Source organism: Nymphaea colorata, chromosome 2 (genome assembly GCF_008831285.2).
Source record: "Nymphaea colorata isolate Beijing-Zhang1983 chromosome 2, ASM883128v2, whole genome shotgun sequence".
NCBI classification, from domain to species: Eukaryota; Viridiplantae; Streptophyta; class Magnoliopsida; order Nymphaeales; family Nymphaeaceae; genus Nymphaea; species Nymphaea colorata.
This window is the reverse complement of record NC_045139.1, coordinates 18,490,466-18,515,038: the sequence shown is the minus strand read 5'-3', so window position 1 is coordinate 18,515,038 and position 24,573 is coordinate 18,490,466. Positions and strand designations below refer to the sequence as shown.

Sequence of the window (24,573 nt, the reverse complement as noted above, 5' to 3'; positions counted from 1 at the left end):
TAATGCGGCAATGTAACATTTTATTTCATGAGTGTATTTATGACCATCTTTTGGAGGTAGGCTAACTGAACATGCACATGCTCCCATATGTGGGTAGTTCTATACTTTCCTCCACTTTGGGGAAGAATGGATTAAGAAGCCACAGGTCCGTTTGAATTTGTGATGTGAAAAAAGCCATGGAGGAAAATGTAGAAGGGACGGGTTAAAAGAAGATAGAACAAAGAAAGGACAAAAAGATAAAGAAATGTGCAAGAGACCAAGAGTACTACAATGCTGGGAGCAAGCCATGCAACAGAAGGTTGAGAAGTTGCAACTTGATTGGCAGCATCTCAGTACATGAAAAAAAAAAGAGCAAGAACAGGGGCAGAGAACAGGCCAAACAGCTAATGAGACGCTCTATGTAATCCGAGACTTGGGCATATGATGATGACATGCTGATGTGGGTGTGTCTTCGATCGCTACAATTATAGAAAATCAATATATGTCCAAGGAATTGTGATAAATAACAACCAGAAATAGGAGAAACATTGAACGTGGAAAGTACCTTTTATAAAGAAGATTACATGGAAATTCATGCAAAACCAACAATAATGTGCACAATGCTGTTTCTCATTTATGAGTAGACGCGAAAGGAAGGGAGAATCATAAATCATATCTTAAATTCCATCTGCCTTTTGCATCTGCGTTCAGAGTCCAGTTATTCTCTCTGATCTGCAAGTATGGAACCTGACATCACCCCAGCAAATAATCTTCAGTCAACATTCATAAAGTGTTCTTATTCTATCAAAAAAGGGAAGCTTAGAAGAACACAGAAACTCGAGGTTGGAAGAGGGGATATAATGGCAACTTTTGGTGAATACCCACAGAAATCACTAGTGTGCTTGTGCAATATACCATTACATGGTTAAAAAACATAACACCAATTAGAAATAAATCAAGAAAACAAGCCTATGCCACTCAGCAGAAACTCAAGTGATGCCCCATGTAGACATCTCTCTTTCTCCCTCACCACTGACCAAACTCAATGCTGATCTGGTCAGCACAGACATGAACCTTCTGACAAAGCCATCCAATGACTTAATATTCTGAAAGCTAAAAATGCAAGCACATGCAAAGCTTCAAACTTTATATAGTGACATTCAGAATTACTAAGTCAAGACATCATCATTTATGCATGTTGTTTATATTTCCTTTCGTATTGACTATATCCTGGAGAATAAATTACTAACCTTCTCAAACATTTCATAGCCAACTCTTAGCCTTATATCTTGGTCCTCTCTGAAATTGAATATACGCCATGTCAACTCAAATTTTCCCTTCCTCCTTTTCTACAAAATATAAAATAAGGTAAGACAAAAAGCAGGTCGTAACATCTTCCATGACAATTTTGAAACTAGTGTAAACTTTAAAGCAACCAAACAGACATGAATATGAAAGGGTTGTAAGTGTGCATCAATCCTGAAAAAGTGGATTGTGTAGATCACATGTACAGTGTAATGAGAGAGGGGGAGGGAGTGAGAGAGAAAAAACAATGAACCACATAGAAACTACATAGAATTCTGAAGGACATTAAGTACCAAAGCTTCTGACTGCTCACCATAGCAGTGGGAATAGAAATGAATGGCATTTTCATAGTACATGCTACGTTGTCACTTTTCTTCTTAACCCAAGCATGCCAAACAGAGATAGGCTAAGATAGACATAAAGATAAAAGGTATCCTTACAACTTGTTCTGGAATCTTGGATCCCATGTAACAACCTGATCCACTCTTGGGCTCGGGCCCCTGGTTTGACAGATCTCAACATGTCCCCTACCAGTTTCGGCTCCAACCTCAAAAAGGCTAGGAACCAAGACAATCATCTCATTAATTACCCCACTTTATAAGCCGTTGAAGATCTCTCACAATCTTCAATGCGAGAACTAAACTTTTGGGGTGTTACAATCTACCCTCTTAAGGCACACGCGTCCGCGCGTGTGAGACCCTAGGTCCGAGTGTTGAAACTGTTATGATACCACTGTAACAACCCAACCCACTCCTGGGCTCGGGCCTCTGGTTTGGCTCCTAACCCGCCCCTTAGCAATTTCGGCTCCAACCTCAAAAAGACTAGAAAGCAGGACAATCATTTCATTAATGACCCCGCTTTATTAGCCGTTGAAGATCTCTCACAATCTTCAATACGAGACTAAACTTTTGGGGTGTTACATCTCAAGTCAAATCATATCACAAATTCACAAGATCCTGCAATATTTTCAAATATCATGATATTAATGGAAAACATGAAAAAAAACGAAAAAAGGGAAAAAATTGTGATATTTTGAAAAAAAATGAAAAATAAATTTATCGCGTTTTTAACAACTTTTTCCCCATTTTTCATTTTTATCTTTTTTATGGATTCAATTTTAAACTTAAACTATATTATTTTGCATTTTTATCATCATTAAAACATTCTTTTTATCACTTTCATCTGGTTTTATTTGTCCTCTTATTAGGTTCTCATTTATTTTACTTTACGCAATGTTTAAAATTTGTTTCATTTTTTAATGTTTGCCACAATTTCCCGAGACTTTTTCAAGAAAACCAACTTAAAAGAAAAAAAAAATCGCTGATAAAACCCCTAGAATGATATTTGTAACAATGCTTGATAGTAACTTGAGGATGGTGATATTTGAAAGTTGGAGCCAACTTATCATTGCACTTTTTTGCAATCTCAGCCCTTTCAATTGTGTGTTGTGTACTTCCAGCATGGAATTTCCATTATTTGACCTACCTTGCGCCTTTAAGGAACCAGAGCACCTGCATCCCAGTTTAGTTGATTCAACAGTGGAGCTTTCAGGGCCTGCTTTGAAATGTTTCATCATTCTTTCTGCTTTATTTTTGTGATCCTCTGAATTCACAAGTAACTAAGAAATTTGATGCTTTGTTAAGAGCAATTTACTCTTTTGTTTGTCTATGAGAAGCTGAGAGATAATTTGCCAGTCCAAATGACTTGACAAATGCTTTATTATATTAGTTTGTCACCATGCCTTGACATGAAGAACAGAGATTATCTGGTCCAAATAAAAAGCATGTTTGCTGACGCAAGTGAAACAACGGCCATTAAAGTTCATCTGAAATATATTTCCTTCTGGTGGTTTGATTTTGGAAGGCTCCTCCTCTGAGGTCCTAAGGGATGTATATGAAGGTTCATTATTTGTGTCTATGCACATTACTGCTTTTATGGTTTTGTTGTATGACTAAATGAAATTGTATGAAGCATTTCACTCGACCAAGTACCACATATATAGAAAAAAATGCACAACATACAAGTTAACATTCATATATTCATTTCCTGAATATGCATTTATGGCTCTATGCATGAATTACAGAAAATATGTTACTTCCTTTGTTAGACTACTGCAGAGACACAAAAAATACAGTGATTGCTTGTTCATATATCTATAATTAAATATCCAATTAACATTGTAATTCATGAGAGGCATAACAAATGTAAGGCTCCTCTAGCAGAGAAACTAACCTCAATGAAGTCCTTGTCAAAAGTCCACTTTCCTTTTGTATCTAAGGTCAAAGAAGCACTGGGTGAAATCGGAAATGCCTTTTTCGCTTGTATGTCATACATAAGCTTCTCCTTCCTATCATGTCTGACTCCTATACCCAAACTTGAAGCAAACTACAAAATGATGAACAACCATTTAGAGCCAGCCATTGTGTGAGCCAAAAATGACAACATATGAACTTGCTACCAAGATCCTGAATGTATATGCAGTCATACCTCAGGATTAAAATAGCGAGTAAGCATGGAAAAATGACTAGGCGTGCCAGCATATGTGTTTAGCTCTCCATGAACCTGTGCCATGACATTGTCCATTAATCTTAGAATACATTGTTCATATGGTTCCACTAAGAAGTAAGTCAGATAATCAAAGGATCAGAACATGATAACTGAGAAGCAATAGTAATCAAGAAGAAGAAGAAGAAGAAGAAGAAGAAATATAACAAACTCCAAAGATAGAAAAGAAAAAAACAGCATAGAAGGAATCATCAACTCCATGAAGTGGACTGGGAAACACCTTTTCCATGAACAGGAATAATCAACTCTATGAACCTTATAGCCATAAAAGGAACAGGAGAAGAACCAGAAAAGATACACAACATAAGAATTCCCCTACAAAAATGAGAAAGAAAACTGTGTCTAATAGAGAAAAGAAGAACAGGAATGAAGCGACAAAAATGCTTAAATTTCTCCTTCCCCACACTCAAACAACAGACTGGCACCGTGTGAGTGACGCAGAAAAGTTACAGCCTAGATGGTTGACTTAAGGTTTCCCTGAGTGTGCATGGTTAATTAGCTTCCATCTATTATCTATATCTCCTCAATGTAGAAAAAAATGCATACAAATTCAACTAGGAAAGAGAGCCTTCAGAACGTGAGAAGCACTGTTGAATGACATGACAATTGAAATATAAAAGTTCCTACATGGACAAATTTCATTCAAGGCAAATGACTGCGAATCATTGCCAAACTACGATAACAAGGCAGAATAGATACAAAGTGATACTTTAACCTTTACCCATTACTCACGTTACAATTGCCGTCAACGTATTTAAAATTTGACACCGCTCAGTTGGAGTTCGTCCAACAAGCATTTTTCTATAAACTTCAGAAGCCATTCCACCGGTAGACAAGTACCCACTTTTTAAAGGATCCGTAAACCCGATATCACATCACCAAGAACAAGCGGTACAGGAAATATCTATAGATAATGCCTAATGTGAACAACAAATTTAGCACTTTCCATCCAATTAACGTCTCTCTAGCACTCGTACAAGGCATTACACAGCAATACTGTGATCTCCAGAATGGAGCCTCTAGTGGCAGAAAGTACCCAAAAACTGAACTTCTCTTTTCTCTATTTCATTGCTAGAGAAATGACAATTGGACAACATAGAATGCCTAAAATAATGCAAACATCAATCAAAATCAAAGTACCATAAACATTTCCCTTCATGAATGAACACTACCAAGATCCACTAGAAATAAACAACCTATTCAGAAGATTAAGTTAAAAATATTGGACGCAGAAAACGAAGTACAGGCACAAGCCACGATGGGCACCGTTCAAAGTAATAGAAAGGTGACTAGAATCCAGCCCCGCTGGAAAAGAGAGAAAAAAAAAAGGTGCCCAAAAGGGAAGAAGGTAAATACCCGCCAAACACCGTCATGGACCAAACATTGAGGAACCAAAGATGAAGTACCGACCTGAAAAAGGAAGTTCTTCTGAAAGGGGAACTTCTCCTTCGCATGAATACAGAGTGCTTTCGCATCACTCCTGCATCTCAGGGAAGTCTCCATCTCCCAACCCAACCGCTCTATCCTTGCCGAAGCAACTATAGCACCACTCCCTTAACTCCCAAGTCCTACACCACCACCTGCTTTCTTAGCACATTTAGAGGTCACGGTCGCTTCTACCCTCTTGTCGCTCTTTTGGCCTCCCTCTCTTTCACCAAACCTTCACATCGCCTGCTCGCTCTCTGGGCCTGCCCTTTCGACTTTATCGGTTGTACAGCAAGCGGCTGACAACTAGCCTGTATTTTAAAATATCGTGAAAATATCGCCATTAATCTGTCGCGAAAAATGTATGATAAGGAGTTCGTCAATGGTTGAAAAATGTTTAAATATATAATGTCAAATGTATCGTTGCCCGTGGGCAGAGATTGTCTATGCAAAACAAAAGACTTGAACTTGGCCAGTAAACTTGATGTTAGAATGTATAACAAGCAAGCTGAGCTCGAGCTCCATCAGTTCAAACTCGATTCGGCTCATATATAGTTTGGCTCAAGGTTGATTCGAGCTCACCTCACTTAACCGAGTCTAAGCTGAAGCTCGACTCGCTTAAGCTTATATTCCTTAACATATATTTTATGTTTAAAATTTTCACATTTTTACTTAAATCATTTTAAGTTTTTGAAATTACAAAAATAAGTATTAGTGTTAAATAAGTCTAATTGAGCTGAGTTGATCCAACTTGAACCCAACCCATCTACAAAATTGAGTTATCAGTTAAGCTCGAACTCTACTTGTTTAACTTATGAGTCGAGCTCGAGCCGAGCTTAACCTTGGGAGCTTGAGTCAAGCCCGAGTTGGCTCGACTCGTTAAACATTCTTCCTCGATGCAAACTCAACCCTTTAATGAAAGAGTCAAGTTCGAGTTCAAAAATGAACTTGTTTAGTTTAATGAGTCAAGCTTGAGCTACGCAGGTTAAACTGGATCAATCTATTGGAGAAAGAGTATCTAAAAAATACATCTCACTTTATAGTAAAAAAACATAATTTTTCATGCCATGGTTCAGTTAAGCACCAGCCGAACCTTGGCTTAAGCTTAGTCGAGCCAAGTTTTGAGTTCTCTACTCTAAGCTCGAGCTCCAGTTGTGGCTTATGCCACTCCAGCCATGAACAGCCCTTTAAAAAATGAGACTTGAGAGCATCTCAGATTTAAGGACAGGACATCAGATCTGTCCCAATACATAGCGATTATAAGATCACCTTCAACTTTATCATCATGTATCAATTGGTTCCAATCCATCAATGGAACTTTTTAGACTGCCACCATTTGTCGACACAATTAGTAAAACACGCCTTAATGGGGTGTAAGGCAGCTCATACTCAACGGAAGTATGCACTCTGGTGTGTTACTCTTTTGGGTTGCAAACAATGCAAGCATGAGACCCGAGTTGGAGGACGTACCATACATCCACTAAAGTCTCGAAGCAAACAGTTGGAAAAAAAAAAACATAGATACAATCTGCGTAGAGTGTACATTCTCTTTGATTAAATTTCGCTGAAGCTTCAAGTCTTCAAGTCAGGAAGAAGACATGACGTATTTGTTTTGGCAAAAGGAACAAAAGACGATGTTCTTGAGAAATACATTTTTTTGGGAGGCGAGATCTAACACCCAAAGTGAATATTCAAGTGCTTTCTTTCTTATGCAAACATTACGCATCATGTGAGCTCTATCTATATATAATACTTGGTGAGCCCACCACTTCACGGCCATTAGATAATGATCAAACTAAGGAACTCCTCATGCTATCAAACTGTAGTACCCATATGAATCAAACACGGGACATGCTTATAAGGATTACCTGACAAATTACACTATTCATCACTTCGGCACACCCAAAAGAGAGAGAAAGAGAGAGAGAGAACTTTTATGTCAACCTCGAAGCCATCTATTATGCCAGAAACAAGAGAGGGCTCAAAAACCTTCTTTTGTGGGAAGAAGAAATCTTTGAAGCCTTGGGGGTTTCTCCTGCAGGCGAGTTTCGTTTGTGCATGCATATGTACGCATGTGTGTGTAAGAGAAAGAGAGAGAGATATATATATATATGTGGGGGGTGGGTGGGTGCATGTGTAAAATTTTGTAGGATCTTAGGTTTGGAGGTTCTCAAATGCACCCTTAAGAAGGCATTCGCTAACCAGAACATTGTATTCTTTTTAACCAAAACTTTCATGAATGTGTTGATTTTATGCATAGTTGGCAAAACCATGACTCAGACTTGGATCGACAGATGCCTGGGTCATTGGGTCAGCCAATTGACTCGTCAACTCGATCAAATATTCAAATAACCATAATATAAATTACTGCAGCGAAATCGGCCGAATCAAGGGCGCCAAACTTTGGCCTGACTTGCGATTCCCAAGTCAGCCCAGCAAGTTTGCTAACATGATTTTAATGATACACATTCATGGAACACTTCATTCAAAAAAATGCAACAACCCTATTACCAAAGGCCCCCTAAGGGCCACTGTTTTATGAACCTGGATTTTAGATTCCATGGTTCTATTTAATCATAGGCATAGGAAACTTATGGTTCTAAATACGAGAAAAATAAATTTAAAATTTCAATCGGGCTTTTTATTTGGAGGGCAGCGATGTCTGAAGATGTAAATGGTTACAAAATCATATCGCAATCCACGTTTTTTTTTTTTTGTACATAGGAGTGGTTTAGAATTGCATTAACTAACTACAACACGAGGTCGAGCTACACCAATCAGTTCCTCCTCGATCAATCGATGCAAATGGTCAGGTGGATTGGTAAAAATGAGCACTCCAAAACATCCTTGAAAGGTCCATTGGACAATAAAATCCACACACATATTAGCTTTTCTGTACGTATGACATAAGAGACACTCCCAATTTTCGCCAACCCCCTTTCCGAGTGATGCACTCTTTATCATAAATGGTGGCAACAAAGACAAGCAGAGTCAACGAGAAGGGCAAATAAGGTAGAAAAAATTTTCTTGTTGTTGTAAATGAAAAACAGGAAAAAAAAGATGTAAATCAACAGAAGAACGGATATTTTTTTTATTAATCATCAACTGACCTATTTAATCAGGTCTTTAATTCTTAGGTTTGCGGGAAATTGCAAATTTCTAAAATTTTTACTGTGTTCTTGTCAATATTTGGTCTCATGTTCGACTGAATGAAAGGCTGCGGTCCTCCCTCCCCTTTCATGGAGATTATGATAAATATATGGTTGCTTTCATAGACTCAAAAATAATATTTATGATCTTTTACAGTAACATCTATGAGACCGACCAGCTATACTATAATTTAGTTTACAATCAGCTCAGGTTTCAACAATTTAATAGTTAAAAATAGTTTTTTGTTTATTTAATTTTAAAAACAATGTTTATAATGAAAGGGGCTAATAAAGGCCAATAAAATATTGGTGTAAATATCACAAAAAGATGCAGAATCTGATGTTTACAGCATGTCTCAACACGTGATGCTTATTTGATTTAAAATCCTTACCTTTCGGAGCATCGCCGCATCTTTCTCAGCAGATCCCGTGTTTGACTGGGAGATGTTGTCACGTGGAAATGGTTAGTTGGTGGGACTTCGCCTTTTCTTAGAAGACTGGTTGGCAGCTCGCTCGTTGTAATGTTCACCACGCGCTGCAGGAATCGAACTGCTTCGACCGAACAGCCTTTTAGAAAAAAAAAAAAAACTTTTTAATTTATTCAATGGAAAGCCTATGTTTTTTTTTTATATATTCTTAAAAAACTGTATCTAACTTTCTTCATGTCCATGCAAGCAGCCTTTGCAAGGTAAGGAGCATCAGAGTTCAGTGTGACACCTGTATTGGAATGAAGGAACGGAGGGACAAGGTGTTCCTGTCTCATGTGTTCCTTCGATGGGAATCAAACACGCTCTTTAGTTGCCAATGGGACAGGGCCTTGAGGGCTTTACTAGCTCAATGTGATGCTAATTTTAAGTGGTCGGTGATATCTCTTAATAGGAAATAATAATAATAATAATAATAATCACTATCTTTGCCAAAGTTTTTCCTTATTTATTCCAACTAAAGAAACCAACTTAAAAGTACTTTTGTTAGACATGATGTCATAATTTAGGGCTTCATGTGGAACGATCCAAATAGAGAAATCACTAATAGTACTTAATTGGCAAGATTTTCAGTATACAATCAGCCTGCCGGTTCCTTTCCAATTGGTAAAGTAGAGGTTGCCAATGTGGTGCAAGATGCTGCTTATTAATTGTGATGTTTGATTATGGATTTGGATCTGGGCCAAAGAGTCATACATTAGGCTGACCATGGATTCATGATTCCACTGACTGCAGTTCCTAAAAGCTGAGATCTAAGATCTCATTTATCCATCAACAGAGGCGGAAACAAGAGGCGCGGCAGCTGGCAGGGGCTATTGTCTCCCTAAGTTTTTTTCGAAAATCAAAATTTTACGGAGACTGCTTTCGGTGCCTCAAGTTTCGCCCTCACTGTCCTTCAACTTGCACGTTAGTGGCTGTCATGGGGATTCAAAATGGGAATCGGCCACCTACCGGCCCCTGTATCATTATTGCACCAACCCCCTTGAGAATAATAGTTTTAGTTAAAGTTCTACAAGTTAAAAAGGAAAATTAAGATTGTAAGGGCTTTTTCGTAAAGTTTCAAAATTGCATGTACCAAATCCAAAATCTTCAGTTCGAAACACGATTATGGATCCAAGCATGTTTCTTAAAGCATTTTGCTGATTCTTTATAAAACATTTTGGATTATAAACAACAGATCTGACCCTCATATGCTAAACTTTCATGTGAACTATCTATGTTTTCAATTCCAATGAAATAAAACGGTGGATACCCTTTAAAAATCAGAAGAAATTTTGTTTAATGAAGTTCATTTTTTTCCTTCTTTCCTCTCTTGCATTCTCAGCCTTTGACTGACATTTCAAACTCTTAAAAAAGCAGTTTGTCTTTTCTTATTTGCAACTAAATCTCCATCATTCGATCTCTTTGAATCAACCACGGAGATGATTCTTCATTCCCATCCTTCCTATTAATCTGGAAGTATTATATATATAAGAGATAGAGCAGGATGCGTTTGAGAACTTTTATTTTGGCCACCCGAACACGCATCAAAGTCAGAACATATAACCAGGTTATGAGATAGAGAGATTAGGATCTCACTTTTATTAATTGTAATTGTGACAATTGTTTTTTTTTTAAATGAAATTTTTACCACTAAGAGTTTGCGAGGAAAACTCCCTCCACATAACACCAGGCCTTGCAAGCTCGGGCTTGGGTTTTTCGAGTCGGGCGGGCCAAGCCCGGACCCGGTTTTTGGATGTTAGGCCTTCCTGGGCTCGACTCGTTATTGGGCCGGGCCTGCCCGATGCCCAGGTTTACACTTAGCGAGTGTTAGACAACCATTAAGCCAGGTTGAAGATGTTGTCGAATTTAATTTCAAGATTTGCTCTGAGTTGGCAAGAGTTGGACAGCAATCCGCTTAACCCCAGCTTACCTATCAAATAAAAGATAGTAATGATAATAATAATAATTGTTGATTGATGGCACATGATATACAGCAACAAAAGCCCACAATTGTGTACAATTAATGTGTGGGGAAGCATCAACGCCTCTGCTATTTAGCCATTCAATGTAGAGTGACAGTGCCAAAGGACAACTAGCCGCAGAGATAGGTAGGGTTTCAGTAGGGCATCTGAAACCTTAAATTTATAGTTATATTTTGGTTCTTGGGTCCAGTTATATGAGACAGCTCCACAAGACTCAGTCACTTTGTGGATTAGATTGTTACTCGTATATTTAGTGCTCCATGGAAAAAAAAATTCTAGCTTCATCCCTATTAGGAGATATTTGTTTATCTCGGATTTGAGATCTTAAATGGTCTAATATTATTCCAGAACTCAAAGGTATGACTTTGAGGAAAGACTCGCCTAGGGGTGGAGCCGAACTATAGTTTCAAAATTTTAGGAGGTGCTGAAATATAATTTTTCAAATTCATTATATAGGTTAATTTTTTTTTTTGAATTTTAAATGTAAAATTTTTGTAGACCCACCTCCCATCCGACCTCCAATATGATGTTCTAGCAATGTATTAAGGATCTCATTTTTTTATTTTAACATAGTGGTGAAATCTGGTGTTCGTTTGAGCCCAAGATATGATGTTTGAGGCTATCAAACACATCTTTTCGAGGTTATAGGTCGTTGAATGTCTCATTAAGTAGGGACATCAGATGATAGGATTTGGATCAAACACGGTTAATGTTCCATTCGTTGAGTCTAGTTCACAGGATTCGAATTGGAAGTCAGATATACAAAACTAATAAAATCAAATCTGAATCTGTACATTAAGCTTGATTCACATGTCTGTCGGGATTTGATTCAATGAGAACATGGTGTGGTCCAATTTCACATACAATTACTATTTGGATTCAGTTTTCTCTAAAAAAAAACTCACAACTTATGGGTTTCAAATCTAAATCCAGTATTTAATCAATTAGGAGACCGACTTGGACAACCAAAACTTGCTGTGTAAAATTATTTTAATGATTATACTCAGGATTCCTCATTTTTCATTGAACCTGTCAAATGTAAAATATTCAAATCCAAGAGCTTTTTTGCTATTGCTTGAAAACACATGCAGTTTTTTGTAAATATTCAATATTCTCTTCCGGTTTACTTTTCAGAGTGTGCCTGCCCTTATAAATTATTTCTCCCCCCACCCCTTCTATCCTACCAATTATTGAAGAAATGTCATTTTCTCTTTATATCCTTCAGCTAGGGTTGCCAATCATAGTTCTACTTCATTTATATGTGGACCTAGAGAGATCTTAGCCTATGATAAAAGATCCTATATTTAACAACCATCATAAAAGGTTGGGAACCTAACTTCCAGCAGATCTTTCATCGAAATGGAGAAAATATCAATGTTGTTGTCATATATGGGTTAACGCACGGTAGATTTCACATAAAAAAAGAATAAAATGAAAGGCATCATTTACATCGAGCAGACGGTCGTGTAGAAGACATATTGTTGGTCGTTCGATTTCCATTGATGCTATTTCATTGGACTGTAAATGGTACAGGTGTATCATGCTCCGCCCAGGTCTTGATACAACCCAAGACCCCGGGAGCAAATGAAATGAGAAGGTCTTTGAGCCTCTTTTCCGAGCAATGGGTGGTTAACCTCTTGTTCACCTTGAAAGACATCATTTGTGTGCATAAAAATTGAAGTATGTACAAAGGAGAAGACCTAAGCACTCATAATGATGAGTCCACGGGAATTTAAGGGCAGCAAGGTAGAAGCTTGTAGCTTGTATTTAGATGCCGGCTGCTGCTAACGGTCGACCCATCGTTGATGGAATGGAGGAAGAGAGCAACAGAGAGAGCAGTCGGCAAGGGAGAGACTTAGAAGAGAGACAGAGGTGAAGGAGAGAAGCTCGACGCAGGCGGGAGATGGTGTTATGTTCCACGCTGTTCTGAGGGTTAGCTCGGAAGAGTGTAGAACGGGGGGTAATTTATATCCATGTTCAATTGTCTATTGTGTCTGTCATATACTGCGGACGGCGTTATGATAAAAAAATCAATTAACCAGGAGACACATGTTTCGTTCCGCGTGTCCTATAATTATCAACCGACCTCTAAAGGACTTTCGCTTTAGAATACCCAACCCTTTATCCTCTAAGGTAGAGGACTTGCTTTAGTACTTGGTGATTCCATGCCCCCACTGTGCTTTAACTTGCAGATTGGTGGCATCTTGTTTGCAACACAGTGAGTTGCACTTTGAGGGTTCAAAACAGTAACTGGTTGCCTGCCAGAAAGAGAGCATTTTAACAACACTGCTCCGAAGCGAAAGAATATGGTTTTATGCGACAAAGTCTACACATGGACAAAGCTTTTAAAAGGCCAAACTATGCCTATGTTAAGGTTGTCATGAATGGATTATGTATGGTTGATTATGACCAGTGTCTCTTTAGTCAGTCATGTCAAGAAAGTGGATCCAGATATAGACTTGATCCAGATTTTTAGTATGCAGTTGTGGCATGGTGACAACAACTAAAAGGCTGACAAATATGGATCCCTAATGACAGTCAAATCTTGGGGGTTTATATAAGCCAGCTCCAAATTTGGTTCTAAAAATTCGGATTCGAATAACCAAAATCAAAGCTCATGGAGTCGAACTCGGTAAAGAGTTTGACATCAATGAGAAATAATACATTTTTAAATAAACAACTATTGGTGAAAACATATATTATTTACTAGGAAAGAAAAAAAAATATAAGTTTTCAAACACGATTTCAATAAGAAGAATGCGAAAATTGGTGCCCAAAATAACTATTATGTATGTTGTTAACATGGTAAATCTCTCTCTCGCCGCGCTGACTCGAAAATCACCCGAATCAGCTCAGCTTGCCAACAAATCTGGCCACGAGTCAAGGTTGGTCCGGCTCGCTCCTAACTCGCCCTTGACTCGGCATGAGTCATTTGATTCAACTGCAGTGATTTACATTTTGGTTACTTGAATACTCGACCGAGTCAGGTCGAGGAGCCGGCAAGTCAACTTGCTACAATCATCTGTCGATCTGAGTTCTAGTCACGGGTTTGCCAACTATGAGTTTCACTTTCAAGTCCCCTTCTGTTGGATTCTATACCTGGTTAAAGAGTTTCGCATGCGGGTTTAAATATTTTTTATTGTTTTTGAAAATTTTTCATTTTGATTTAATATTTCTTTGTAGCTTAACCGACGAATTGGCCAATTCGCTATCACAATATTGGTTCGATTCATAAAACTATTTTTATAACGTTGCTAAAGCGGGCTTTGATCGTATCCTCAAGATGGCTGAAATTTGTAGTTGCTCCACGAGAAAAATGAGCATGAACTTTTCAAAAAACCTGGCCTCTCAAACGTGGAAGATTGTGTTTCCTTCATATGTAAAATGAGCTAGCGTTTACAACATGTTTTGAAACTTTTGGGGATTCATGTTCAAAGCAGCTTTTTCAGGCCTTGCTTGCTTTGCTTTATTTAGAGAAAAGAAAATCTTTTCCAATGAAAGACTATGATTATTACCAGAACAAAAAACAAATAAATTTTGTTGAAAAGTTAAAATCCTTTGAGCATACTCAGAAAAACAAAAAATGTGTTCAGTGATACGTTTTGATATTAAAAAAATTAACTTTTTATGCTTCTGTCACCAACTAAAAAAATTTATTATTTTTCGTAAATTTTGACGACAAAATGTGTGCAAAAAACAGAGCTAAAAAGATTCCAATTCCTAACTTTCAATATGGCGATGAATTATTTTATCTGCCAAAACACATTCATAAAATGATTTAATACGTTCACCATCCATTCCTGGTGTCATTTTAAGTTATAAGGATTGAAATGAAAGTTGGGGACTTACTTCCTGCAAAAGGTTGAAAGGTTGAGTTGGAACAACCCATTGCTTGAAAAAAAACTTAAAAGTTTCATATCTATATATATATATATATATATACACCATGTTTATTTTTATTTATTTATACTTTTTAAATGATTTCTATAAAACATGTCTTAATATTAAAAAATAATTATAAATTTCGCTTAACAATTATGTTGTATTAAAAGAGAACCTCACGTTTGAGCCCGCCCTTAAACACATCTCTGCCGGCGGTTTTCTTGTTTGGTCCTAATCATGGTCGGTTTTATGTGAGTAACTAGAAATTTGACTAAACTGAGCAGCGTAATATGAAAAACGTAACTTTTCGCGTTCTTTTATGGAAAGGCCTTTATTTGATAATTATTGGCAAAAGTGAAGTCCGCATAGGGAAAATTCACGAGTGTAAGGGATATTTTACGAATTATGCCCGGAACGTAAGTAATGAAAGTCAGAAGGCCTCGCCCGTCCACCGTCACGCAGGAGAGGGATGCTTCCGTAATTAGGTGCGTTCAAAAACTGGTGATTGTGCCTCCACATGGATCGAGAAGGGAGGCAGTATAAAAGGAGAGCGGGCGGAAAGCTACAGATCAGCAGCGTCGGGGGAGAGAGGGAGGGAAGGATCAGCGATGCGTCTGTCTTTGACGTCTCTGGCGCCAGACGTCCTTTGACAGGTAGATGCATGTCGCTGGCCTAGCTATTCTTCCCTTTCTTTTCTAAATATATAAATGCTTAGGCGAGGAATCTTGTTGCTATGCGGATCGGTCGAGAGATATCAGAAATGTGTAGGATGACGTGTTAGGGTTACAGTAGCAACAACGAGTGGTTGTTGGAGTTCCTCGGCGCGTCTCACTGATTCTGAGCGACGAAATCGAGTTTTCCGGTGATCTTTGGCGTTCCCGCCTGGGAAAACGAGTGGAAGAGTGTTATCGAGCGAGGAATCGGGATCCGGTGCGTGGATGAAAGTGATCTCGTGGATTTAATCCAGAATTTACTTGAAAAACCAGGTACTTTGAGGTGTTTTGGAGACGCAGATGCGAATTCCTTGCGTTTTGTGTGATCTGATTCGAGAAATGGAGCGAATCGTCCTATTATCGGAGAATTTTCCGGCGTTTTTGGTTATTTCTTGCGTATGAGAGAGTGTTTAATGAGGTAGTGAGGTGACTGGGTGAATCCAGAATAAAGCATAAAGGTGAGATTAAACTCCGGAATGTAGAATCTTAAGCTGCTCATTGAACAAGATATGATTCCTCTTTTATTAACAGATTCTTTTAGAGCGGTGGAAATGTCAGGTACGTGTACGACAAAGTAGCGATAGATGCATAAGCTCATGACGTCATTTTTTTTAATGACTTTTCCTTCTTAGATTCTCGGGGGAGCAAAAGTCTAGTGAATTTTTGGAATGTCGTGGGAGAAATGTGAAAAGATGTTACCGGGAGATTAGCAACATTAATGTTCACTATTGTTTGCAACTTTAGGATGCAAAATTGTAGATCTCATTGCAATCTGAGCTCCAGCTGAGGTTGCTGTAAAATTAACCTGTTTTTTGTGGTTAAAAGTTGCGGCTTTTCCGTACGCGAGGATTTCTTCGATGTGTTACATGAGCTGTTTTGGGGAGTGGTGAAGACTGCAAACCGTCTGCCGGATTGTTAGTGCGGAGGAATGGTCCATATACAATTTTAATTTGTTAATAGAAACTGAAGATATTCGCTACTTAAGAAATATGTAATCGTAGTATTTCAATTTACCTTTCAGGTATTTTGGCATTTCAGGGCTTACAACCGGAAGTCATTCATCTATTTGTTTGAATCTGGACAGTTATAATAATTCTCTTATATGATTTTTATATATTTTGCGTACGTATAGAGGTTAGACCCCTTTTTTCAGCAAGTACAGAGTTATTGTGCAAAACTCTTGGCGTTTAACGGTAGAAACTATAGGTTTGTTATCTTATTGTCAGACTTAACGTTTTTTATATATTCCATTGTTCATGCTAGAATCTCCCTGCACGGTAATTAGCATTTGGCGGTCCTACATCAACTTACTTTATGGTTGCTTTCAGAAACCTTTTCTCTGTAGCTTTCTGACTTGACTTATGATGTAGCCATTTTTTTTCTTTCACCTTTAACACTGTGGTTTCACTGTTATCTTAAATTTTAGGCGGCCGATGCCAATAAGTGTTAATTTGTTTTATTTTGTCTGCCCGATCACAGAACACGGCATTAGTAGTCAGTAACTTGTAGCACCTGTTTGACTGCAAAAATGAGCGGAGCTGCTCTTGTTGCCATAGCTGCTTCAATAGGCAATTTGCTGCAAGGATGGGACAATGCTACAATTGCAGGTATTAATTTGCTCAATTTATATGTGTGTATATCTTTGGTCATCTTTTCCTTTTTAAAGAAAATTTATGCATATAAGTTCCAGAATTTAATGCGAGCAAATCAGCAACTGTATGAGCATTAATCTTCATGTTTTCTACTTCAACTTCTCTAGGTGCCTTTTTCACACCAATTGTGTTTCTTGAGCACACTATTGATGTCTTCCAATCATGAACTTCATGTCAGGTTTGAGCTATATACATTTTTTTTCTGCAGGGGCTATTCTTTACATAAAAACAGAGTTTGCATTGGATTCAACTTTTGAAGGTCTAATTGTTGCTACATCACTTATTGGAGCAACAGTTATCACGACTTTCTCTGGTCCTGTATCAGATTGGCTGGGCAGGCGGCCGATGCTTATCGTTTCATCAGTTTTATATTTTCTTAGTGGCTTGGTGATGCTTTGGTCTCCTAATGTATACATACTTGTGTTGGGAAGGCTGATGGATGGATTAGGGATTGGACTTGCTGTTACTCTAGTTCCTGTATACATCTCTGAAACAGCCCCATCAGACATAAGGGGGCAACTCAATACTCTTCCCCAGTTCACTGGGTCTGGGGGAATGTTCCTATCATACTGTATGGTTTTTGGGATGTCATTGATGGATAACCCTAGCTGGAGGCTGATGCTAGGCGTTCTTTTCATACCTTCTCTTGCATACTTCTTCTTGACAGTGTTCTATTTGCCTGAGTCTCCTAGGTGGCTTGTCAGCAAAGGGCGAATGTTGGAGGCAAAAAAGGTTTTACAAAGGTTGCGCGGCAGGGAAGATGTCTCAGGTTAGCTCACTGGCTTTCTTTTGTGTTGTAACTTGTAGGGTATGTCGGTTATGACCAGTTATATTTGTTCTTCTGACTTCAAGTTCTAAATATCAGTCCTTGACATGTATTATGACAAGTAGCAAATGCTTCTTGTAACCTCACTTATCATAAACCGCTTCAAGCATGCCAGGCATCATAAGCTTTGGATTGTGTTAGAAGTGTTAGTAATTTCTTATACTTGGAGTTCAGACAACAGATTTGACCTGAGAACCCAAAAAGACTTGGTGCTGCATACTAATTCTTTGTTCTCAATATTCTGAGCAGTTCTTGCTCTAATGAAACATTTTCTTTTTCTCTTGAAGCAGTTATTGAGTGTGTTCTACTGTAGGCCATTCAGAAGTTCTGTAGATGTTTCTCTATCTTTGTATCTTCATAATCTTTTTTTCCAGTCAGGACTCTGTGGTTAGCACACTTTTCCTCCAGAATCTTTCCATGGGTCACTAAGATGCTTATTTAGTTATAATTCGATGATTTGCAGGTGAAATGGCTTTGCTTGTTGAAGGTTTGGGTGTAGGAGGGGAGACATCCATAGAAGAATACATAATTGGCCCAGCTACTGAGCTAGATGAAGATCAAGAACCTGGTGCTGAGAAGGACAGGATCAAATTATATGGACCAGAAGAGGGTCTTTCTTGGATTGCTAAACCTGTTACTGGGCAAAGTGTTCTTGGTAGTGCACTTGGTCTTGTTTCTAGACATGGCAGCATGACAACTCCAAGCATTCCACTAATGGACCCAATGGTTACACTTTTTGGTAGTGTCCATGAAAAGCTTCCTGAGATGGGAAGCATTCGTGGGAGCATGCTTTTTCCAAACTTTGGCAGCATGTTCAGCATGGCTGAGCAGCAGCATCCTAAACAGGACCAGTGGGATGAAGAGAGCCAGAGAGACAATGCGGAAGAAGAGTATGCCTCCGATGGAGCTGGGGCCGAATCAGATGACAACTTGCATAGTCCGTTGCTTTCTCGACAGACAACCAGCATGGAGAAAGACATGCCAGCACCACCTGTCCATGACAGTGTGTTAAGTATGCGTCGTAATAGTAGCCTCCTGCAAGGTGATACAGCAAGCAGCATGGGCATTGGAGGTGGTTGGCAATTGGCATGGAAGTGGTCTGAGAAGGAAAGAGAAGATGGCACAAAAGAAGGAGGCTTTAAAAGGATTTATTTGCATCAGGAGGGTATTCCTGGATCACAGCGTGGCTCCATTGTATCTATTCCTGGTGTTGAAATTCCTACAGATGGTGAGTACATCCAGGCTGCTGCATTGGTTAGCCAACCAGCGCTCTACTCAAAGGAGCTCATGGAGCAACACCCGGTTGGGCCTGCTATGGTTCATCCATCTGAGACAGCTGTCAAGGGCCCTCGATGGTCAGATCTCTTTGAACCTGGAGTAAGGCATGCATTATTTGTCGGCATGGGAATTCAGATCCTTGAGCAGGTACCTGTCACGATATTGTTTATTTGACTCTGTAAATTGCATGTTACAGTAGTGTTCCCTTTTTTCCCTTCTACCCTTTTTAGGTGAGGAATCTTCTAGGACAAAGCTATTTGTCCCTAGTCCATTGTGATAAATCTCTAGAGATGAAGTGGGCCTACTCTGCTTCTCCATGCTTGTTGATCTCAAGGGGATTGAGTTCATGACCATGTATTCCTCCTAGTGAACTCTACAGCCTTGTTTGTGAAAATATTCTTCAGAATGTCAAAAGCTTTTGTTTTGTGTAACGTTTGTTATGGTTCCATTGTCCTGTTAGACTTTTTGGTTGAATTACCTGACAAAGTTCATAATTTGTTCCCTATTTGCTTGTACAAATGAATCTGTGTGCTATAACTGTGTCTTTTCCTGCATGAATCTATTCTGCAACTCTGTTTTTCCTGCTCTTTTGTTTTCTGGCAACGTAGCCACATCTGTAACCTCACTTGTGTAGCTTTTGATTTACTAGTTTTCAAAGGACATGTTTTCCATATGTTGCATATTTGTGATCCTTTAACCTGTGTTGCAGCTTGCTGGAATAAACGGAGTTCTATATTACACGCCCCAAATTCTTGACCAGGCAGGTGTTGAGGTCCTCCTTGAGAACCTTGGCCTAGGGTCGGACTCAGCATCCCTCCTTATCAGTGCCGTCACCAGCTTGTTAATGCTTCCATGCATAGCAATTGCTATGAAACTCATGGATATTTCTGGTAGAAGGTACCTCCTGTCTCTTCAATCTTACCCAAAAGAACTATATGCATGGAAAACTCTGTAATTTGCTTTAGGCCGAAACCAGTCTCTTCCAGGGAGCAACCTTTTGATAGGTGTCTTAATGTTTTTGTTCGTCTGTTTGAGATACAATCATATAGCCCCGTTTACGATACATCCATGGCTAGGCAGTCAGCTTGAATGACCCTGACCCAAGTAGAAAGGGTATCTTGAGTTCAAGATGGTCTACGTGAAAACTAAAGCAGGCGTCCTCCTGGGGGCAGGAGGATGCCCACAGCGTTTTACACTGCCTGGAGTGGGACCAAGTCCCACCACCAAGCTGTGGTTTGTCTTTGTTACAGAAACGCATGCACATATGCACACACAGGCACAGCACACAATAACTAGTGACACTTAGCCTGCTTTGGGAGGATCAATGTGTATGTCTAGCCTTCAACAAGTTTCTGCTGTATGGATATCTCTCTTTGCCTATCATGTAAAGGTTACTTCAGATCATCACACTTAAGTATGCCTGCCGGTTCCATAAAAAAGGAACTTGAGTTGCTGTCCATGTTGATAACACATGCGGCATTCTCATGGCATGAGTTCAGTGGTTATCTCTTAATTCTTCTTCTATGTTTTTTCTGTCTAGGTCCCTTCTGTTAACCACAATTCCAGTGCTCGTGGTAGCATTAATCGTTCTTGTTGTTAGTACAACCATATCAATGAACACTGTGGTTCAGGCTGCCCTTTCATGTGCAAGCGTTATTGTCTACATTTGCTGCTTCGTCATGGGCTTTGGACCAATCCCAAATATCCTTTGTGCGGAGATCTTCCCCACACGAGTCCGTGGCCTCTGCATTGCCATATGCGCCTTGACCATGTGGATTGGCGACATCATTGTGACTTACACGCTTCCGGTCCTATTGACTTCAATAGGCATCGCTGGTGTGTTTGGCATCTACGCAGTTGTTTGTGTGGTGTCATGGGTGTTTGTGTTCTTGAAAGTACCAGAAACAAAAGGGATGCCACTAGAGGTCATTACAGAGTTCTTCTCAGTCGGTGCCAAGAGGAAAATGAACTAGCAGGCATTCTTGGTTCCTCTTCGAGACGCTGTTCACTTGGGGAGAAGCCTCCGGCTATCCAGATTTACTTGGACTCCAGGTTTCGCAGTACAGAGAAGTGGGAGGTTAAGATTGCAACCTCCCTTGAGATTTTTCAGGGATTGAAATGCAGAGCCAAGGATCTTGAGAGTCAGATGCTCCTTGTTTTTGAGGTGAAGCGGCAGGCATGTACCTTTCCATTACTGCGACCGACCGTTGAATTTCATCCGTCCCTTTCTTTTTCTCCTTCTTTTCCTGATTATTTTGCATATTTCAGACATGAACAGTAGATGTAATAATGGGCGAGCTTTAATAGAATTCTCCTTCCTTCTTTTCGTGTCTGCTCGTGGTACAAAAGTTGCGGCGTTTTGTTTCGCTGCAAGTGTTAGTTTTCACTCTGGAGTAACGAACTCGTCCCTCTTTTTTCGTTGCAACAGCCTTGAGGGGGTCATACATCATCCTCATTGACGTGCGAGGGAGAGAGGGGGATGTGTATATTCTTCGGGATCCCAAAGCAACCGCTGGGATCCCAGTCAAGACAAAACACAGTCACCGGATTCCACCCAATTGCGAGTCTGGTACTCTCATTTCAGCCTGGCTACTGACATGTTGCCAGCCTGGTGCGTGGAAAAAAGTTAAAGGGGCATGAACTGGAGGTGTCGGCATCGAACCCCACTGGCTGCTTTTATATCGTCGGGTCAGTTAAAAACTTCTTCCTCTGCGGTCAGGTCCTTGGTGAACATCATTCTATTTAGAGTTTACTGGCTTCCATCATCTAGTCACATTTAGGAGAGAACGTGGTGTGAGAATGGCAAACACTTTGCATATGCCTTTATATATCCACTATGTATTGGGATATATTTGCCGTGGCTTTAGAAGAAGTACGCTCGAATCATCGAAACACAGGCCTAGAAGTCGTAGGCGTGAGAGGCCGTTAGAAAAACTCTTTTAGACAGCATCAACTTTTTTGGTCACAAGATGTAACACCTTTCAAATTCACTGGGCCCTTTCTGAAAACACATTATTTTAGGATGAAGTTGGCGGCTACTATTTGAAGGAAAAGGTGTTTCATTGTGGCCATATAGAAAACGACACAACTGGATCACTCTTATGATTGCCTGACCAATTGATTTGTGTGATTAGCATTGCATGTTTACTTTATCGAGGGAGTACAAAAAAATATAAAAAATTAAAAAAAATGCACCTAACATTTGAGCAAATAACAAATTAATGTTCAACTTATAAAAGTTGGTAAATAGACCTCCACTTTTGAGAGAAATTCTCATAAAGTCACCTACTGACTCGTTCTCACGGCGAGATTTTTCTTGGGTTTTTAATGACAAATTTGGTTTTATATAAAAGTGATAAAATTGATGAAAAATAATTTAGTTTAAGTTTCAATTTTGAATCCATGGTAATTTCAACGCTAAAAAATAAAAACCGAAAAAATCGGGAAAAAAATCATGAAAAAATGCGATAAATATTTTTTATGTTATTTTCAAGGTATCACGATTTTTTCTCTTTTTTTCGTTTTTCTTATTTTTAATATTAATATTATAATATTTTCAAAAATTTTACGATATCTGTGAAGACATTTAATTTTAGATACAAAATGACAAGAATACCTCTCATGAAGAACCACTCTTCTCTTGGCATTTGAAAGATATTTGGTCCTTAATAAAGGAACTTTTGTCAATTCATATAAAAAAAATTAATATTTTTTTTATTGGTAGGCGGCTCTCAGACAGAAGTACTTGCATATCTATCAGTTGACTTGTAAAAGTTGAGCTATCATTTGTTATTTACTTATTTTTTTTTATAATTTTTTCTTAAGTATATAAAGGGAGGGCAAATGTCTCCTCATCTATCTTTTCGTTGAGCTTATCTATCGATAGCTGCTTTAATTTGAACACTGAAAGCTATCAGTCTATGTTGGCATCAATAGATAGAGGACACGACCACATCATTGGAAGCATATGTTTTAGCATGTTCCCTGTGGAATGATGGATGTTGAACTCATGGAAAGCATTTTGCATTTGTCATTCGTATCGGATTGTGGGCTCCAAATGAAGACGTTTGACTGCATTGGAGAAAAGGTAATCTGTTCTCTGTGTTCCACCAATCAAGAATTTGTTCACATTCCATACATTGAAGGGACCTTCAGGCTTTGTTCCGGGCTAGCGAGGTTGCCTCTCACCATTAAAAGTGAAAAAACGTAACAAATTAAATGATTGTTCAAAACTTAAAAAAAATGCATTTTTTTGAAAAAAAAACGTTAAAATGAACAAAAAAACACGTTTTTTTTTTCACTTTTTCATTTTTTTAGTTTTTGAATGCCAAACAATTTTTTTTTTCATTTTTCATTTTTTCTTTGTTTCAAATCTACTTATCTTTTGATGTTTGTGTTATTAGTTTTTCACTTATTTTATTTTCCCTTCATTTTTAGTTTTTAAAATTTTTAAAAATTTACCGTATGTTAATTGTTTTTTTTCTATTTCTTTTAAGCTCATTGTATTATACACAAAAAAAAACTTTGTCAAGAAAAACCTTGTCGTTTAAAACTCTGAGACATTATTTGTCACTATCCCTCTCACTTCTTGAGAAGGGCTTGTACCTTGTGTTTCTTGTTTGCATTGCCTAATAAACCCGCAACTTGTGCACCATGTTCCTTAAAATGAGGTGTTTCCTACGATTTAATGTACAACTTAGAGTAAACAAGTAAATTAAAAGGTTATCTAATAGGAAGAACATGTGTTTTTAAAACATATGTTATGAAAAATATAATTTTATTGTACTAAGAAACATTGTAAGATTTAAGAACATTCATAATCACCCCACGTCTCATTGTTGGATATAAGAATAACATTCATAATCATACCAAGTTCTTGAAATATATATTTTTAGGAACATGCCTTTCAAATACACAATGTTTCTATTATGAAATACCTTCCGAAGGGCTTACAATTAATGGGAGACTGGAGAGCCTTATATGAGCTAGGGGGCACACGCCCCCCTGACTTGACAAATATTCACAAAAATAGTCCTTTTGCCCCAAAATCGATGTGTTTTAAGAACACAATGTTTTTGTTTTAGGAAAGTTAATGGTAATTATATCCAACTTATTGAATCTAAAGAACACTCATAATTATTCTATATTTCTTCTAACAAAAATGAAGGGCGTGTTTGGATAACATCCTCTTCTAACCCAGTTTAGTGAAAGCCTGGTTTTATGTAAACCAAGTTTTTTAATGAGTTTTCAAAGTTTGGTTTGTTGGTTTATGTGACACATCCAAAACCTGTTTTTTTATGAATAACCTAAAGGGGGGGCAATTTTTCACTCTTTTTTTTTTTTGACAAAA

The 24,573-nt window shown here is 38.4% G+C and overlaps 2 protein-coding genes across 3 annotated transcripts; one reads left to right on the top strand and one right to left on the bottom strand.

Moving 5' to 3' along the window:
• Window positions 1-527: 527 nt before the first annotated feature.
• On the bottom strand, window positions 528-5,530 carry LOC116248379 (outer envelope pore protein 21A, chloroplastic-like). The gene is made up of 5 exons (XM_031621132.2): window positions 5,260-5,530; window positions 3,772-3,846; window positions 3,517-3,669; window positions 1,230-1,328; window positions 528-726 (listed from the first exon to the last, which is right to left on the bottom strand). Exons 1-5 carry the CDS (start codon window positions 5,350-5,352, stop codon window positions 643-645), a joined length of 504 nt encoding a protein of 167 aa, XP_031476992.1. The 5' UTR covers window positions 5,353-5,530; the 3' UTR covers window positions 528-642.
• Window positions 5,531-15,326: 9,796 nt separating this feature from the next.
• Window positions 15,327-21,546, top strand: LOC116249191 (monosaccharide-sensing protein 2-like). 2 transcript variants are annotated; one of them, XM_031622373.1, is made up of 6 exons: window positions 15,327-15,407; window positions 16,947-17,074; window positions 17,328-17,888; window positions 18,409-19,370; window positions 19,933-20,120; window positions 20,764-21,546. In XM_031622373.1, exons 2-6 carry the CDS (start codon window positions 16,996-16,998, stop codon window positions 21,194-21,196), a joined length of 2,223 nt encoding a protein of 740 aa, XP_031478233.1. In that variant the 5' UTR covers window positions 15,327-15,407; window positions 16,947-16,995; the 3' UTR covers window positions 21,197-21,546. The 2 variants fall into 2 exon arrangements, with proteins under 2 accessions (XP_031478233.1, XP_031478234.1); XM_031622374.2 differs by lacking the exon at window positions 15,327-15,407 and adding an exon at window positions 15,467-15,740.
• Window positions 21,547-24,573: the final 3,027 nt, after the last annotated feature.

What these genes read in the sequence shown, in the direction of transcription:
- LOC116248379 (XM_031621132.2), bottom strand. Translation starts at nt 5,352, where the DNA reads ATGGAGACTTCCCTGAGATGCAGGAGTGATGCGAAAGCACTCTGTATT. An exon ending in TTGACAAGGACTTCATTGAG is followed by an intron (nt 1,329 to 3,516) that starts GTTAGTTTCTCT and finishes TATATTTTGTAG; the next exon opens with AAAAGGAGGAAGGGAAAATT. An exon ending in GCTATGAAATGTTTGAGAAG is followed by an intron (nt 727 to 1,229) that starts GTTAGTAATTTA and finishes GGGTGATGTCAG; the next exon opens with GTTCCATACTTGCAGATCAG.
- LOC116249191 (XM_031622373.1), top strand. Translation starts at nt 16,996, where the DNA reads ATGAGCGGAGCTGCTCTTGTTGCCATAGCTGCTTCAATAGGCAATTTG. An exon ending in GGACAATGCTACAATTGCAG is followed by an intron (nt 17,075 to 17,327) that starts GTATTAATTTGC and finishes TTTTTTCTGCAG; the next exon opens with GGGCTATTCTTTACATAAAA. An exon ending in ATGGATATTTCTGGTAGAAG is followed by an intron (nt 20,121 to 20,763) that starts GTACCTCCTGTC and finishes TTTTCTGTCTAG; the next exon opens with GTCCCTTCTGTTAACCACAA.